This window comes from Melampsora larici-populina (assembly GCF_000204055.1).
Source record: "Melampsora larici-populina 98AG31 unplaced genomic scaffold MELLAscaffold_6, whole genome shotgun sequence".
NCBI classification, from domain to species: domain Eukaryota; kingdom Fungi; phylum Basidiomycota; class Pucciniomycetes; order Pucciniales; family Melampsoraceae; genus Melampsora; species Melampsora laricis-populina.
Genome location: NW_006768770.1, coordinates 1,677,089 through 1,695,885, shown reverse-complemented (window position 1 = coordinate 1,695,885; position 18,797 = coordinate 1,677,089). Strand labels below are relative to the sequence as shown.

Here is an 18,797-nt window from a genome sequence, read left to right as displayed (position 1 = left end):
CCTTGAAATTCTTTCAATTTGGTTAAGGAGGTATCATCTGTATCATGTGTCAGCGTCTTGGCAGTGCCTCTCTGCTTACTGCTATTTAACTCAACGCTCAATCATAAATCATATTTTCTTACATGCCAAATCTCCTTTCAAACAAATAATCCCACAACATCATGTATGTAGTAATATAACAAAAATATAAACCAACTGAAAAAATGATATAGCAACTTTCTCTTGATCCAATGTTTGAGAATGTGTGGAATAGAATTTCAAACATCAGTCTTCATCTCGTCTAATATGTCAGACCAATAAACCAGAAAAAAAATCATCGGATCACGTACAATTAGAACAATACAACAATTCAAAACTAATTGCACTTCATCCCTCAACAACAAAGACACATACACGCTTAAAACTATGCAGATAAGAAAAAATGGAACCCTTGAGCTTTTTTTACATGTACAACAAATATAGTCAAATTCATTTTCCCTATTTGAATGATAATCCTTCGATATTGCAAACAACCGATTATAGATCTTCAAATATCTTCAAAGGCTAAAATCCCAGCAACAGTAGCCACACCACCTAGAGCAAAGATAGCCAATGATTTCACAGATGGGATGAAACCTGCCAATTTACGTCTCTTGGGTACACGATCCTCTTCCACTTCCACTTCCACTTCTTCTTTCTCTTGAGCAATCTCAACTGCTTCATCCTCAGTTTTTTCGTCACTATCTTCAGATGTCTTCATCGGTGCTTTGTCTTCTTCTCTTCCTCTCTTGCAACGTATTGATGTCATATGATAATCAACAGCAAAAGTAGTAAAAGTTCCATCTGATTGGTATCGGATCCTAGGCCGTAAGACATCGTCCGATGTTGGTTTTTGAATTTGACCATTGGCCATGAGGTCAGTTTGTATTCCAGTCGAAATCTTAGATCTTTCTTCGACAGATCGAGGATTGAGGAGTTGCTCCTCAGCTCGAGGCATTCGTCGGATCGGAATGATCGGACGTGGTGAATGAGGAAGCGTACGCTCAGCCTGCTGAGATGCCGTGCGGGATTCGTTGCTATCCGTCGGGCTGGTTGAGAGGCTAACATTTACCGGGTCTGCGTGTCCTGGAAGATCGGTAGATTTAGATTGCGCATTGGATAAAGGAGGTTGTTCAAAAGTCGCTATGAGTTGCGTTTCATCAATCTTCTGACTCTCGGAGATGACTATGTTTTGGTCATCGGGTGGGAGAGTGTGCGGTTGAGATCCGTGGATAGCGTTGGCTTCGACTCCTACAATTGAGTGGTCGGATTGGATATCTTGTTCATGATCGACAACGCTCAAGATGTTGCTGTGGTGAGACTCAGATTTTGAGGAGTCGATGTCGACCGGGTGATCGGCCATATAAAGGCTCTCATCCATCAAAAGTTTGTCTTCATTCACAGATGAAGATCGATCAGTGTCCTCGTGAGCGTCACCAGCCAAAGTAGCCACATGATCCTCGGTTAACTGCTCAGAGAGTGGGTTTGTGATCATGCTATCTTCGGCGTTTCGGCCTTCATCCTCGTCATCCTCCTCTTCCTCGGCCTCACCAGACTCACTGTCGCGTTGGTCTTGTGAGTTTTCTTCCTCCTCCTCAGAAACTTCTTCTTCACTATCAGAATGAGAATGGACTGAACCGGAATGATCGTGAGTAAGATATTGACGACGAAGGGCAAGCTCTTCATGAGATCCGATTTGTGGGTCAACAATAGCACTTTTTTCTTCTTCTTCATCGTCTTTTCCTGCTTCTTCGGCTTCATTCTCTGACAACTCATCCGATGAAGTCAAAAGCTGGTCGGTCAAGCCATAGGTGCCACTCGGTTTGGAAATCTTCACTGTGACTTCAACCGGGTAGTGTCTTTCACGATCATTCTGTGGACCGGTACCAATGATCTTTCCGAATCGAATCGCCATCCCGTTTTCGAGCTAATATAGACAAAAGCAGATCGTCATGAGTCTCACGAATGGGAATTGATGAAAAGGAATAATAAAACAGAATAATTTTACTTTGTGGGGACGATCAGGCTTGAGACGTAAGAGTGACCCATTGCTCTTGACCCAAGTACCGTGAGTAGATCCAGTATCTTTGATGAAAGGCTTCAAGAGTCAAAATCTCAGAGATGTGAGATCAAGTTGGTGTCACAGAAAATCACATCACAGACCTGATGTTGTATCCAAGTGAGCTCAGCATGAGTCTTACTCATGACTGGACAATTGAAGATCAAGTTATGACTTGTCGGATGATTAGGGTGAGGAAGCGGAAGTGTTTTGAGGTTAGAAGCACGACCGATGATGATCGGGGCTCCATTAGGAGGTCTAGAGCAGGCAAAGTGAATAATTGAGACAGATACTCAAAGATGACTTGGATGGGATTGGTAGGACAGAGAGTTGATGTGAAGACTGACGATGAGATCGTACGAGTATCACCATTTGAGGGCGTGAAAGAAACTGTGGTCATGTTTCTTTGAGAGTGATGTTCGAATGTATTTTCAATAGATCGATGGTGACGAAGATAAGAAGATGAATTATCTGGTTCTGATGACATGAGAAAGAAAGAAAGAAAGAAAGAAAAAGAATAACAAGTCAAATGATGATAAGTTATCGGTGGAAGTAGAAGAATGAGTTTGAGTTTGAGTGAATAAAGGAAGAAAGGTCCAAGTCTGATTGTAGTTAAGGACAGCTTAAGTTATAGTTACTGGTCAGTGGTAACTGCTCAGGAGACTTGGAATTAACTCTTGAAAAAGGACAACAACAACAAATAATGAAACAACAACAACCACCCATGGACCATCACAGCCATCACGATGAGAATTGAAACCGAAACCCTTTGAAATAAAAAATGTCATTCCAAAAGCAATGCAAATCATTTCAGTCATCGACTCACACCACTTGCCAATCCAAAAGCAGTGATGTGCTTCCCATTCTTCAAACCAAGTATATCAGAGTATATCTATCAAATTCCGCTTCAGTTGCACCATTTTCGTCCAGGGGAATAACAACACATGCATCTTCTACAAAATGAGCTATAGATTTAGAATAAGAACTTGATTTCATATGCCCCTTTCTTCTCCATCCTCACGCAGTTTTATTCAATCAGAACCCAAGTTTTCTATTACATATCTAGAATCTACCGCAGGAGACTCAAGAAACCCCTCATTCAGTATATAAATTCTTACCAGAAAAGGACCAGGAAAATAACAAATCCAAAACTCTGACAATCAAAACAAAGACAAGAAAAAGGAGACAAAACCAAAGTAGCCATATACACAAAAAGATTGAGTTCTATTCTTTATCAACTTTGAAGCAGGAAATATAACTTGCTATTGATTTGAGGGTCATTTGAAGGTCACAAACAGAAAGGATCAAGACCACAGTTGAAAACTCTTTCAAAATAGACTTAGACAAAAGAACTTACTGTCATATGCTTCATATTTCCCACCATCCATGCCAAGAAAAAATTGCAGAATCCTTGTGACCTGTGTCTAATCAATGCAGTGAAATATGTATCCAACGCCCCAGATACCACTTCAATGGTATAAAGTGTGATAGATCTTCATTGCTTCAAATCACATCAAAGTCATTTATGCTAATTGATTTGACAAGTATTAATTGATAATGATCATAAACTTTTTTCCTTTACCTACAGTCATTCTTGTAAAGCTTATCTCCTTAAACAATTTCAAAATCAAGGAATTGAGGCGTCAAAAACTTAATGAACGGTTCCAATGTCCTACAATATGACTTTTGGGATCACAAAATCATCTCAGGATTTTACCTACAGTTTTGAGGTATTGTCCTGTAAAGTCAGGTTATAAACACTTAACCTGTTGCTGGAGGGACAAGCTTTAAAAGAATGACTGCAGTCTCCAAGTATGCAAAAATCCAATGTGTACCTCCAATAGTAACACAATACATGGTTTGGTGTATAAGAAATGTGCAAAATGTCATAGACCCATGATACATTTTTGTTCTGTTGGTTTCAAGTGTTGATAATGATGAACATTTACTTTTGCTTTCTCAGAAAGGGGATAATAATTCATAACTAGATCCAATAAGAAATCAATTTACTCTGTTACCAACCAGAAAAAATGATCAATGGCAACTCATGGCACATGAATCATTGAACACTAAAAAAATCATACATTTCAAAGAAGCACTTCCAGCATTCTGATTTTGTTTTTGGATTACCAAACAGGAAAATTTTAATCACCATGCTGAAAAGATGTGATCATTTGCTCTGCTATGGAGGCTGTTGTACATACTTCAATTGACAATGATTCAATGATTCTCAATTACAAGTCTGCAGTGCAGTTCATGTATGTGCTTCCCGTAACATGATGATAATTGCCTTGAAACTCAAAAACTTTGTAAACCCTCGGGAAATATACAAAATCATCAATTTCAGATATCACCGTATTAAAAGGGTTCAACCTGATAAGTACACCAATCTCATGGCATCCGCATCAAATTCCGTACATTATCCCAGACCTCTTTCACCACAGTACCATAATGAGGGCTTGCATTCTGACTATCTTCAGATACCCAACTACAAGCTTCAATCTCGGCACGTTTCAATGGGCTCATCACCCAATTTCCAACTGCACTACTATCCTTACTCGTATTATCTGGATCTCGTCCGATTCCAATACCAATGGTATGGATTAATTTATGACGCGGAGAAGGTACAGCTGAAAGCACAGAGCGTAGACCGTTATGTCCATAAGGCTTGAGGGATTTGTGTGGACTTCTTCGTCTAACAGCTAGTGGTTGAAGATCAAGGTCGTCATGAAGGAGTATTAGTTTGGTATCTGGTTGTGATCGAAATACGTTGGAATGATAATCATGAACAAAAGGTCCAAGAACGTTCATCAGTGCTCGAGGTTTGATGAGATGTAGTGTTAACTCGTCCCTTATAGCCGGTGCTTCACTCTCAGGGGATCCTTTCATGACACTAAAAGGCGTCCGAGTCCGATGGAATTTATGGCGAGAGATCCATAGATGTTGTGGTTTGGACAGTTTCAAATCGTGTGTAAACTGGCCATGTTCTTGGGCCGACCTCAGAGAAAAGCTTCGTGAGTCTGGTTTGATCGGGACAGATAACTCGAAAGGTTTGAGACCTGGATCGATTCCAGTACTATGAAACTCATTGAGTAGATTATGAAGATTATGTGTAACCACTTGAGCGATCTTCGAGTTTAGATGCAAGTACCATTGAAACAAACAAAGAACAGTTGAAATATGGATGAGAGGTATCGGTCAGCAGGAATGATCTTAATTGAGTTGATTTGAAACTGATCGAAAATCGGGTATCCAATCCGCAGACCAGCCTTTGGGCACAACATATATGACGGTGATCGATGGGAGTTCAATATGCCCGTTTAATCCGAGAAGGAATTAGAGTGGAAAGAGTGAAATTGATTTACTGAATGGCGGGTGAGTGGGTAACTATAGTTTCCTAGGGCCGCTAGCACGATGGAGCGAGACATGTTGGCCAGATTTGATGAGATTAGAGGTCGATGATGAATGCGAATGGCAAGCAAGAGCAAAAGTTAAACGAAGCTCAGCTTGAATTTCAAAAGCACGACAGGGCTACGCACGGGTTCACGGCCCGGCGCTCTACCCGTCTGTCGGATTCGACTGAAATCTGCCCATCCAAAATGCGAGTCGGACTCCAACGCATTTATAAACGCTGAACGCCATACCAAACAGGGCCTAAGTTGAACTTGACTATTTATCAAGATATGTCGATTCCTCAAATTGTTTTAATCTTGGAATCCAACAAGTGATGTACTGCGATCAAGGAAAGCTCCATAAAAGACCCCTTTAAATAATTTATTTCTTTGCTTCATAAGAATAACCAAAAAAAACAAATAAATCAAGTAAGGTAAAAATATGGAAAACAAGAATGATAGGATCTAATTCTGTTTGTATTTCAAGAGGACTGCCATAAAACAAATCATGATGAAATTGCTTTCAACTGGTTGTTTTGATTCATTTCTTTTTGTTTCCTTCTTAAAGTTTCAACTTCCTCCTCTTCAACGAAAAAACAACAACGTATCCCGTATCCAAAAAAAAGACAGAAAAAAAACAATAACAAAACAAAAAAAAACTGCTTTTATTTGGATATGTATATAAATGGGTGGGCGGATGTTGAGGAGAGTATCCCACATTCTATAATCAAAATTCGTCCCTATCCTGCTTTCATCCTATGATTTACAACTACTAGTAACTACGATAAATAAAAATCAGCTCCTACCCAGTCCGTTTGACTCAACAAGACAGGAAGAAGTAAGGTAAGAAGAGATTGGTGGATCACACAACAAAGTAAGAGAAAATCACAAGAGATCACACACAATTCAAAAACGAGAAAACAAATCAAAAAAGGAGAAACAAAAGTCGCATAAAAAGAGAAAAAGATAATAATGATACGAGTTTAGTTTCTTGTAAGATCAAGAGTTCTTCAGACATTGAAAATCAAACCAAGTTGGTATATAGTTGATTGCGTTTTTTAATCTTCTGTTTTTTGTCCCCAATTCAATCCTATAACCGATCGATCAACAGAACCCCATTATTCGACTCGAATCAGTACACGAAGAAAACATACTCATCAAGTGATTAGAAAGAAGAATCACACACCAGTACCGTTGTTACTATTAGTATTGTTGTTATTAGAAGAATCGCCAAGAGTAAGATGATGTCCACCAAGGATTTCAGACGATTTGGTATTCAGTATTTCGTTTTTCGCAACTATTGGACTTCTCTGACCACTTAGTCCACTAGATGATGAATTGAAATTCCCGTAACCGGAATGATAAGATGAATTGTAAATTGGGTTTGATGTGAATGGTGTCCTGAATTGATCATAAAATCTTTGTTCTTGCGTATTGGTTGTAGGACTGGTCTGTAGATAAGAATTTGTCGAAGTTGGTTTAATCGATGGTAAGGAACTTGGCGGGACTGATGATGATCGTGGATGAGAGCCGCTACCGTGATCACTATTAGAGTAATCTGCTGTAGGTTGGTAAATCGTAGGCTCCACGGCTGTGGTAGGAGTACGGTATGGCTATAGATCAATAAGGTTTGCCAGTGAAGCCAAGGTGAAAAGATCAGTATCTAGTTTATTTACATTTATCCCCCTGCACTCCCCCCGAAAAACTCACTCACTCTCTTGTCACTCACGTTAGAATGACTGTCACATGTCCCGCCTCTCAAACTTAATCCGCCATTCAACCTATATCCCATTGACTCATAATTATGACCGCTATTGAGTGGTGAGTGTTGTGCCTGTGAATGATGCGTTTGAGGGGTATCTATCACACCGAACGACAGAACAAAGGAAAAGGTAAGGATGTCACGTTGGTAGCTCTACGCTCCATTCTCGTCTGAACACCAGGGGATTGAAGAATGAGTACTTACTTGAATGAGTCGTTGATCGATCGGAGGCACCCATATGATTATTCCCACCACTACCAGAGCTGCTGATATAGGAAGCATGTGGATTGTAATGATGGCTAGTCAGTGTAGTCGTTGAAGTAGTAGTGGTGGGGTTGATAGCAGTGTTGATAGTAGAAGAAGAATTAGTCGTAGGATGAGGATGAAACTGATGATCGGGTGACCTTGTGGGTCGATTATACGGTTCGAATCTATGCCTAACGACCGTGGAAGGGCTAGTGAGATTGCTATTGAGATGCAATCGATCATGTGTTGGACGAACTGGGCCGAAATTATTAGGCAGGATTGGTGAGAGAGGTGAGTAAGGTGCCACTGAGCTTGCTGGAGAGTTCGGTCGCGAGATCCGATTCAAGCTAAGATTGTTGTGGTGGCTATTACCATCGTTATTACCTTCACCACTATGACTACCAATTCCAAGTGACGATCTAGGCAGGTTAATGTGTAATGGTAAGGGGCCATTACTGGTTGTTCTACTGGAGGGACCATGATGTTGATGTTGCTCCTGTTGTTGGTGTTGTTGATGAGGCGATAGGTTAGGTAGAGACAAAGGATGATCCTGATGGCGAAAAAAAATAGCAGCTTGAGACGCAGCATCTTCACCTTCGTCTTGGAAGATCTTATGACCACCTGGTCCATAGGTCAAGACAGGTGCTACTCTAAAATTTTGGGCCTTGAGTAAATTCTCTGAAATATGTAGGGTTTTATTTTCAAGTTGTGAGGAGGGAGTACGCAGCCTTCCAGCAAGTACGTCATCTACCTTGTAGTAACTGATCATATGCATGCCATCAAGACTAATAGTCTTCTTCACCAGACCATCCGGTTTGAATTTATAGGTGGTCGTTAGGGATCCGACTAATGAACGCTCTAGATCTCGATTGATCGGAGATGAGGGGTTGTTGGCTTGCTGGGATGCTGAGTTGTTAGCATCAGGTTGAGTAGAACCTGAAGTAGCGGCGAATTCGGGTCGACTAGCAATCGGGGGTTCAGACTCAGTAGGTTTTGTTTGATGAGAGTGAGGTGGGGGTTGAAGTTGTTTAGACGCGTTATTAGTGCTCTGAAGATGGGCACCATGTGGTGGCGACCCGCTTGCATTCGAAACAGAAGAGGGAGATGGAGGACGTGGTGCTACTACACTACTAGAGGTGTTCGTGTTGTTAACACCACCAGAGGTATTCGTGTTGTTATTGTTGGCATGCTGATTCGGAGTAGATGAAGTAGAAGAAGATGAAGGCGTAGGACGTTTTTGGTCGATCTCTCGATAAATCAAAAAGTTATTGAGAATCCGAGATGGGCTCCAAACCCGACCATCCGTCCAACGTTTAATTCCAGCTTCTTGTTCATCAAACACGAAAATCGAACCTGAACTGATTTGACGTCTTTCACGCTCATGTAATCGACGGGTAACTTTAGAGTATGTGCCATTGCGGCAACATTGAAAGACAATGAGCGCGTCATGAGTGCTCTGGATGTAACCATGAAAAGCAGATTTAGCCGAGTTCTTATATGATTGTAAATTAGCACTCTGCTGTTGCTGAACACTCTCAAGTGCAGTTCGATGGTGAGGATGTGAAAGAGCTGGGTGAGGAATGAGTTGAGATGATGGATGAGAAGGATGGGCAGGAGGATGGTGATGGTGATGAGTTTGTCCTACTGGCTGTTGGTGATGATGGTGAATTGCGGTGTGATTATTATTATGATTTGGATTCATGGTTTTACTTTATCTTTTCGAGATCTTCTTGTCTTGCTTGATTTTTTTTCTCCCTCTTCTTGATTCTTCCTTGAACGTCTTGGTCTGTGCTCCGGATGAAGAGATCAGATTGGATTTTTTAAGGGTGGGGTAGACAAGATTGTATAACTATGTTGCCTAAACTGTGTGATCGATCGATAAGGATAAACTTTGGAACAAGAATATGTAAAACATTATATTAGCCTTTTTACTCGCAAATTTTTCAAACGCTTTGTTTCGAAGATTCTCTCGAAGATTGAGCTTTAAGCTTTGATGATACAAATATGAATCTGACGAACGTTGAACCAATGAACCGAAACTTGTCGAGAGAGGCTGAGATGAGAGTCACCGGAAAGGTAGAGGATGAGAAGGTTGTGAATAAGTTAAGGATACTCAAAGGAGAGAGAGAGGAAATAGATTTGAAAAAGAATTGATGATAATCAAGGCTAAGGTTCGACTCAAAGGAAAACAGAAGACTCGAGAAGATTTGAGACGGGAGCAAGGGGAAAAACAGGATAAATGATGAGGGTGAACAAAAACTTTAAATGAGAATGTTGCTGAGAATTATTCTGTACTGATACCAAATCAAAGAAATCTGATGCTGATACGATCGGAAATCAGGTGTCGAAAACAGTGATTATGAGCAAACGAGACAAGGACAGCCGAAAGGGGGACAAGTCAATCGACACTCTTTGGGCAGAGTATGGATGATATCTATGGTTTGTCCCATTGAAAAGAAAAATGGAAATCAAGTTTATCAAGTTTATGGCATCTCTTGACTCTGTAACGTGCGTGGGAAAGGATGATCACTGAGGCAAGCAAAGCTGATGGATAGTCTGCGGATTTGTGAGCCAGTGTAGCCACTAACAGCCCACCAAAGGGAAAAAATCATTTTACAGACTGGAAAAAAGCGTGGTAGAGTGGAGACAAAGGAAAATTCTTGATATACATAATCAGGGCTTCAAGATCACGCATCGAGAGAGAGCTGAGAGGAGTGTAAGTTCAAATTTTGAATTCAAACTTCAATATCTCATTCTTTATTAAAAAAATGGTAAAGAGTGGTCTCTCCATCAAGCGTTTAGAACGGTGATGGGGATGCCCAATCCTCGTGACAACACACGCCAACACGTTACAACGTACTTTGTATCACTATGAGAGCTGGTTTCGAGCGATTATGTAATTCCGACCGCGCCAATATCATATTTATTTTGGGTGGGATTGCGTATAATTATGTATGTCAAAATAGATCTTTTTATAAAGCCCACCTGCTTGCCATATCTACCATGGAGAGTTGGAAAATGGCCGATGAAGATTTCTAGCCAGTCGATTTATGATTCTGAGTTCTATCACGATGTCATTTATGGACAAAGTGGTGACTCGAGGGTGTTTAAACCTGACTCAGCTCTCGAGATCGAGTTCAAAGGTGGAATTCAAAACTGCCTGGATGAGATATCATTGTTTCGAGCCAGATTTCCTCTATTTCATTCTTCATTTTCGTTTCTCATTGCATAGAACTGAAGCTGGCACTCGCTCACACCCGTTGGGCCATTGCTAAATATCCGTTGACTGGACCGTGATATCTGATCCAATTACCTCACAAGGCCCTCGTCAACGCTCCCATGATACATAGCAATTGTTTGTTAGTTGGGTTCTAGTTGTCTATAACATATGTCATTGACCCTGACCAGCCCTGACCTTGGCTGGCTGCTGATTCACAGCCTAGCACGCACAAACAAACTCAACGGGTGAAGAGGAAAGAAAGCAACGTAGAAGCTGATGGATACAGGGGTTAACTGGATGCTGACCGAGGTGAGAGGCTATTCATGAATTGACATCCGAAATGACATACGACATACTCTCATCGCGGATGAGATGATTGCCGACCTTTCAAAAATAGGGATCGATCTTGAGTATATCTTTGCTCAGAAAGGAGAGAAAATTAAGTTGATTTGGCTCGGTGTAGACACCAAGGTTGGACCTTTTCTCGCAGGATTTGACAGATGCCGCGTGGATAACAAGAGTGAAGCATGAGTTTACGCCCGTCTCTCTCTGTCTTTCTTGCTTATCTCTGCCTTGAGTTTTAAGACCGTATATGTCATGTCATCTAGTGCTGTGATTTGCTGTGAAAGAGACGAACGGCTGACGAGGCGATGAGAGGAATTGCAATACGAGCAGAGAGAGTATGATTATGTCGTAGGTCTGCATGCATACATCTATGCAGATGGGTTCGACTTGGTGACTCGATGAGGAATGGAAGAGTAGAAGATCTTTAAACTTCCCTCAAACTCCACCCATCCCCAGATATGATGATGATGATGAGCATGTATATCAACCAAAGATAAAACAGAAAGACAAAAATACATAGAAGGACTTTAGCTCAACAGAATAAATCAGGATGATCATAAACATCAACGATTTTCAAGATTGAGATGAAAAGTTTCTTTAGGTTTAAGTTCGAATACAGCGCAGCATAAACCGAACGGACTCTATTGGTTGAATTTGAATGTGTTAAGGTTCAAAGTGAAGATTTTGATCTTCGCGAGCGAAGCTGAGAAATTAGAATGAAACATCCGCAAAAGGGTGGTCACCGGTCGCCGAGAGGAAAGAAACGAGAGTAGCAAGCGGGAGAGGAGAAGAGAAGAGACGAATTGAGATGAAGGTTGAGTTTATGTTAAAAGAAGAATCTGAAAAAAACGACTGAACCCCCGAGGTTAAAGATGAATGTAAATCATCAAGACTGATGTATGATAAGGATGCCGAGTGAAATGATAAGATGAAGAAAGTTTAAAGTGTGAATCCAAACTATCAATCAATCGATTGTGAATTGGGAATGATGAAAAGCTTTGAGCTGAGTTTAAGTCTTTATCAGATCTACATTATGATTCGAAAATCAAAGATAATTTGATATTTGAAAAGATGATGAAGGATTGATACAGACTGATTGATAATCAACTCACACTCAACAAGCACTGATTCAAAGATCGTCAATTGATCAACTTTCTGCTGTCATTAGGTTGCGTTTGGTGTGTGTGGATGTATGCGTACGTAATTGATAAATTTTTGTAAGGTTCAAAGGTCAAAGCCAATCATCATAGTGATCATCAGTCAAACTCTTCTTCATACATAGGATGATCATACCCAAAGAGAAGTGCGCTTACACGGAGAGGGCTGAGCTTCAGATTTGTATCTTCCAAAATGTCCTGTTGCTTCTCTATCACGTGCGTGAGGAGGTTTGTAATTCCAATGTCGTTATATTTCGGATACGAGCAATCAGCTCGAGACTTGAATAAGGAATGAGGCAAAGATGATCAAGATCGTTAGGGTTGGTGTACACGGAGACACAAGCAAATTGATGACGCCAGATATCAAAACGTAGTTGGCGCACCAGAAAAATGGATGAGGAATGAAGGACAAAAATGTTTTTGAAGGTGCGGATCAAGTCTTGTTAAGTCACTGTGCGAGTTCTTGGATCCAAAGAGTGCAAGATTCATAGATTGAGTTGAAATTTATAAAGAATTAAACTCTTTTAAAAGGATGTGAGTTATGAGAATCGGAGTAATAGAAACGAGTTTGAGAGCTCTGGAATTGAATGCAAGTGATCCAAGATCTAGTTCAAAAAAATATGATGAGGTGTTGAGTGCACCTACTTCAATTTTTCTCTGACACTCTATGAAATGAGTAAGTCCGAGTAAGGCGTGTTTTGTAATGGAGAGTACAAAGAATCGAGATTGTAAGAAATGATGATCTGCTTGTGATGCAAAATTTGAAATTCAAAATAAGTTTTGAGTTCGATCTCCAAAGCTCACTTGAGTTAGTTTTGGAAACACCAACTTCACAAGGTTATGTTTCTGGATTCTCTTTTACAGTTTACGTACGATGTGGAATTGTCCTAAAGTGGTTAAAGTGAAAATAGTTGAAGTGTAAAGCAATAGAAGAAAATCAGAAATTGAACATATTTTAGGTTTGTTTTAATAAACCTGAAGATGAAGCGTGTGATGTAAAAAGGTTTAAGAGGTTCAATTCATCAAACTGCCCACTCCATCAATCCTATAGGAATGAACTCAAAACGCTGATCCGAACTAACAAATCCTCAAGTCTGTGTTCCAGAGAAATAAATCGAGTAGAAAAACTAATCCTAGTTTATTCGTACAAAGAACAATCATCGGTGCTTACCCGATCTAACCAAATCGAGTCCGTTATGAGGGGCAGTTCCGACTGAGTGGGGAAGAGGGGGAGGTGGCGAGATGAGTGAAATGATCCAGATCAAATTGTTAATGTCGAGTTTTAGAATTGAAATGTATTTGATCCGTTTTGGGATACTAGAAGAGAAACAAGAATCAGGATGGGTACAACTCATAAAGATTTGTGAATCTGATTTTGATAGCATACATCAATTTGTTCAGCCTTGAGTTAATTTCCACACTTATTTCACTCATTAAGCACGCACGTGGCAAGGAGTGAATCGAGGTAAAGTATTAATGTGATGAGCAATCGGCTGGGATCGGCCTCGAGAGAGCAAGAGGTGAGAGTTTAGAATTATGTAGTATGAATCGCTCCTATGAAGTGATCGACGAAGTCGGAAGCGGAGTAGTCCACATAAAAAAATCACTCAGAAGAAGTGGATGTTTTTAGGTTGCCACCCTGTGAGGTTAAATTTGTGTCAATAAGAAATATATAGGGAAAGAAGGTGTGCATGTATATTTGTATATGCACTCGAAAAATTTAGAAAAGTAAAGATGAAGTCGAGAGAAGAGGTTATAGAGTATATATATAAGGTTAAATTGAAAATTGAAAGCTCATAATTAATCTGTTCCTTCACTTCTCATTGTGAATTATACTATCGCCCTCGGTTAAACTTATCAAAACTCTGCGAAATTAGAAAAAGACGTGTTGTTATCTGGTGAGACACCAAAGGATGATGGAATTACTGGGAAATCGCTCAAAAGAGTGAATGGGAAGCATCACAATTGTTGAAGACATGATATTTCACAAATTAGTTATCGATATAGTGTATGATGTCATGGCATTCACAGATTACTGGGTGAAGGTGAACGATCATTTGGCCGTCGAGAAAGAGCATTGGATTGCGAGATGCCTGATGCGAATCCGATTCTAGTCTCCAGGCCCATGATCCTTTGAGCTGGAAAGCTGGAAAGCCGAGTTCAGCACGATTTGGGAAGTTAAGCCGTCACAGCCAAAGCCCCGTTTGAGAAGTGCAATTCATCTCGATCGAACAATACAGCCCATCAAGGATAATCACGATGCGTTTAAATTTTCATTTAATCCAAGTCTCTTATATAGACTGTATCGAGCTCAGAATCGGGGACGCGTAATCGATTCGAATGAGTTGTTAACTTGTAAGATCGAATGTGGGTCACTGTCGAGGGCCCGTGAGGGGACTCGCGTGAGGCAGAGAGGAGGGGACTCGATTAAACCGCAATTGTATAACACTCAATGCACAATAATTAGACTTCGTGGCGATCAAAATATGTATCGTTTCGAGAACTGAAATCGGGGTGGAGGTGGTAACGCAACTGTCGGCTCTTGCTTTTTCAAATCTACAAGTGCGGCTTGCTTCAGACGGCGCTGTAGTTCTAAAACCGTGACCCAGCTGCCTTTCCTAGCCTTTCCGCAAATGTAAAAGATAAAATCGGATGAGCTCAGATCCAGAGTAATTTATACTTTGAAGCTCAAAACATGCTTGCAATTCCGTACGGCTGGAGTTAACGAAACAATTCAGAATCGAGGAAAACGCGGACGAGATCAGACGAGATTAAGAGCTTTGGGTCTTAATCATAAACAGTTCAAAGTGTTTTGGTTCAAGTTTTGGTTCGACTTCGTAGGTATGGAACCTGTTTGAAGTTTGAAGTTGCAGTCTCATGCACTAGGAATCGGTCAAAGCTTTCTCGAACTCAATACGTTGGTCGCTGTTGGGCGTTCATGATCAGAGCTTCCTTTGAGGCCCGGAATCCATCGGTCATGAAGAGTCACGGGATTACATTTCGGATCATGTCCTGAAATTCTTTTATAGCATAAATTGAAAGAATCGACTTAATGTTCACAACATGAGATGAGTTAGCCTAGAGTGACAAATTGTTCATCGCCAAGGTACAATCGAAGAGGATGAGGGCTTCAGTCGTCTTTGAGTTATCAGGGTGAATAGAAAAACACCTCAGTTAGCTGCGAAGATAGTTTGAAGGTCGATGTCACTCCCTTCACCTCATTGTATCACATGTCTCCAGTTGACGATCGTGCAAGAGATGCATACCTTAAAGGGTAATTTCGAGGGATGACTGGTTGGGTATCTTTCCAAGGTGAATGTTAACGAATTGACGAGGGGACACGCCTGAACTTGGAATATGCAGTTCCATGGTGACGATACATCACAGGAGCGCGATGTCTGACTCAGGCTTGAGTTGAGGTCTGCGAGGATGAAAGTGCAAGGTAGTGAAGTTTGATGATGACTTAGAAGCAATGGAGTAGATGGTAGTCTGCTTCTTTACCAATGGTCATAGGTTGTCAGATCATTCTGTTTCTAGATTTCCATCTATCGTCTTCTCCTGCCGGGTTGAATGAGCCCGGTTTAGCCGTGTTTACCTCCTTTCAATAGTACATATGGCTGTGCTGATTGTTTCTTACTTCAAAACTGCATACAACATACCGAGCGTGCCTCGCAAACCATTACGTAAGCTCGGGCTTAAAGGATTCGTTTGCTTTCGTTCCACTTTGATTTTGCGATCGATGATATTGATTTATGTGACTTTTGATTCAAGAATTAGCAGCGTGGTTTAACAGCTCGCTGAATGATGCTTACGATCTGCAGGAGAGCTAAGAATGTGTTGAGTCGACTATTCAAACCTTACTTCATCTGACCAACTCCATCCTCACAATATTCGCAGCAACATTTCTCTGATCACCGTCACGAGGGAAGCTACAACACATATATATTGTCGCAGCGGTGTTTGATAACTCTAATTCTCCAAGAGCGCGAGTGATAAGCGATGAGAAGAGATGGACTGGATACAACTTGCAAGCTCAGCACACCAACAAAAAGACATAGACGCGAGAATAATGGATTTTTTAGAACGTCGCTGGCTCAGTGTGATACAAAGGTTCGTGTGCGTATGGTCCAGAAGATGAATACGGTTGGAACAAACCCGAGAGTTCTCGCAGAGTGAAGACAGTGACAGAATCAAGTATGGGTGTCAATAGAAGAAGGAAATATCAAGATCCACATCAAGCCAAATGATAATTGCTGAAAGGGTAACCTCTTGCTCCATATCAATAGTTATTTCTCTTGAATGTGTGTGATTTAAGGGAGTCGGGGAAGCTCAACAGGACACCTGCAGGGTTGATTTATTGTAGCTACTTTGGTTGGACGTCAAAAAAACACGGACATAGGTAAATGGAGTGTAAGCCCAGGATCTAGCTTTGAACATTATATAAATACAATAACTGTCTTTTGATAAAATGAAATTGGTTCTGAATCTTTTTCCAGAATATATATATGCTAATTGCACAAGTGCCACTCCTAGATAACATATAGCTGGAAATGGAATCATTACCGGCCTTTCAATAGCTGATTCGAAAGCAGGTATTCGGACTGGGCTCTATCGAGCTGAGTATCTTCCGCAATGATGTTCCGGATCACATGGAGCGGAGTCGCGTCATATTCCTCATAGTATTTAACGAGAGTAGGATAAGGAACTACTGTGACGTCGCCAGGACAAACGATGTCTAAGCCATCGCATCACGCGTCGTTGCAGCACCTCACTGTGCAGTTTGCCATGTTCGAGAACCATCTCCTCTACCCGCCCTAACAGCTTTTAGTTTATTCTTTTGCTTGTTTGCATCTACTTGAGTTTCTGCGGTCAAGAATTTTCCTCATACAAGGTGAGGTAGATCAGGTCAGTTCTAGTGGTGTCAAATGACAGGCCAAAGTCACAAGTCAAGAAAGGTCAAGATTCGGTGGCCGATGGTGTTTGGAAAATACCTGGTCGGTACGCGGGGCTTACAGATGGGCGGGGCCTATTACGTTTTGTGTCAAGGGCGTGGCTGTTGGGGGTTGTGAAGTTTGAAGGGACGTCATCAGAACTTTACGTCATTCAAGCATCACTCACTATGGCTGCAAAATCTCAACGAAAGATTGAAGTGTTTGGAACATCCATCATGTCATCCAACAAAATTCGATCAAACCACGATAAAGCGACCAGGATCCTCTCACAAGCAAAGCTCACGTTCGAATTCTTCGATATTGCCTCTAGCGAAGAGGAGAAGTTGCGGTATAAAAAACTTGTTGCTTCAAACCATGTCAAATCCCCCGAGCTACCGTTTATTATCAGTGGAGGAGAGGCCGTGGGAACTGTGGAACAGCTCGAAGAAGCGTATGTGCTCCTTCCTCAGTTGTTTAGAGGTGTTACCAGAATCTCCCAGCTTGCTCACAAATCTTCTGGTATCCCTGAACACATTCTTCCCGGTGGCTTTTTAGTGTCGAGTACGGCGAGTTGCGACAATTCCTGCTCCTTGAAAAACCAATGGGCCAATCTGAAGACGATGAATTGCTTGCTCAACTCTCGGCAGCGGAGCTTAAGGAACTGGGCGTCGATATGGCAGCTCCATCTCATCCAGCTGCACAGAGAGTTGCAAACGAAGTTCAAGTTCTTTCTGGTCAAGGAAATGTCGAAAATCCCATTGAACCCGCTCCAACACCCCACGTACCTGTAGCTGCAAAAGGGAAGCCTGATACTCCAGCGCTTGACCAAGCTCAAGGAGATGCGTTATTGAGTCAAATGATCGGCAAAGACGAAGTACAACTGAAGAAGGAGCAAGATTCACAAAATCTCAAAAGCGACGTCGAAGCAAAGAATGCTGAGAACGATCTTCCCTCATTGGCTAACACTGCTTCCTCGATCAACGATACGATTCAAGAGAAGATCGAGAAAAATCCCACCCCAGCCGTACTGGCCGAGTAGCCAGAATCGGCCTCTCTTGCCTTCTTCACGGACAACTATGAGCCTATTTATCACATCGGTTCCTCATGTCTCGAGAATCGCAACTGTAAAATGGTCGGCAAGATAATCGCCCGGAGAACAGCCAGATCCACACAGCGACTTCCTTTAAAAATATATAATCTTAATCACATTCGGTTTCCTTCAGCAGCAATCAGCATTTATGTCTTCAGACAAATTGAAATCATCATCCATCCTTTTAGTTATCTGTACATATGGACGCATGTCCCGATCACCGTGAAAGTGGACAACGGTATCCGATCATTGGAATTCAGGTATCCAAGTTCCCTTCGCGTATACACATATAGTTATCTGAAGGTGTCACTTGGACCGAGGCATCCTCGCATTTCCCATCATATTTAGCCTTAGTGAAACCCTTTGCTGTTCATACCTCCATGTTTACAGAATCCCATCAGATCCTAGTCGGATGTCGGGGTTGAATGACATGAAGGGGCGCTTGCTTTTACCGGATAAAGTTCTAGATTGCCCCCAGACGACGAGAACTCGCACAATACATACGAGTTATGCACAAGATTGTGACTGGGCAAGGAGTACATTCAGCTCTTGACAAAACAAATCTGCAGTAGTATTT

At 41.4% G+C, this 18,797-nt stretch overlaps 4 protein-coding genes across 4 annotated transcripts; 1 reads left to right on the top strand and 3 right to left on the bottom strand.

Annotated features, from left to right (window-relative positions):
• Nucleotides 1-120: 120 nt before the first annotated feature.
• On the bottom strand, nt 121-1,445 carry MELLADRAFT_71079 (uncharacterized protein; the record flags this gene model as incomplete). The annotated part of the gene is made up of 1 exon (XM_007406421.1): nt 121-1,445. One exon carries the CDS (start codon nt 1,397-1,399, stop codon nt 527-529), a length of 873 nt encoding a protein of 290 aa, XP_007406483.1.
• A 2,855-nt stretch (nt 1,446-4,300) lies between these two features.
• MELLADRAFT_71078 (uncharacterized protein) lies at nt 4,301-5,529 on the bottom strand (the record flags this gene model as incomplete). The annotated part of the gene is made up of 1 exon (XM_007406420.1): nt 4,301-5,529. One exon carries the CDS (start codon nt 4,964-4,966, stop codon nt 4,469-4,471), a length of 498 nt encoding a protein of 165 aa, XP_007406482.1.
• Nucleotides 5,530-5,967: 438 nt separating this feature from the next.
• Nucleotides 5,968-9,596, bottom strand: MELLADRAFT_115590 (uncharacterized protein; the record flags this gene model as incomplete). The annotated part of the gene is made up of 4 exons (XM_007406419.1): nt 5,968-6,559; nt 6,656-7,082; nt 7,199-7,329; nt 7,436-9,596. The coding sequence occupies 4 exons, from the start codon at nt 9,177-9,179 to the stop codon at nt 6,528-6,530; spliced, it is 2,334 nt and encodes a 777-aa protein (XP_007406481.1).
• A 7,722-nt stretch (nt 9,597-17,318) lies between these two features.
• Nucleotides 17,319-18,673, top strand: MELLADRAFT_76983 (uncharacterized protein; the record flags this gene model as incomplete). Its single annotated transcript, XM_007406503.1, has 2 exons — nt 17,319-17,581; nt 17,686-18,673. 2 exons carry the CDS (start codon nt 17,319-17,321, stop codon nt 18,167-18,169), a joined length of 747 nt encoding a protein of 248 aa, XP_007406565.1.
• Nucleotides 18,674-18,797: the final 124 nt, after the last annotated feature.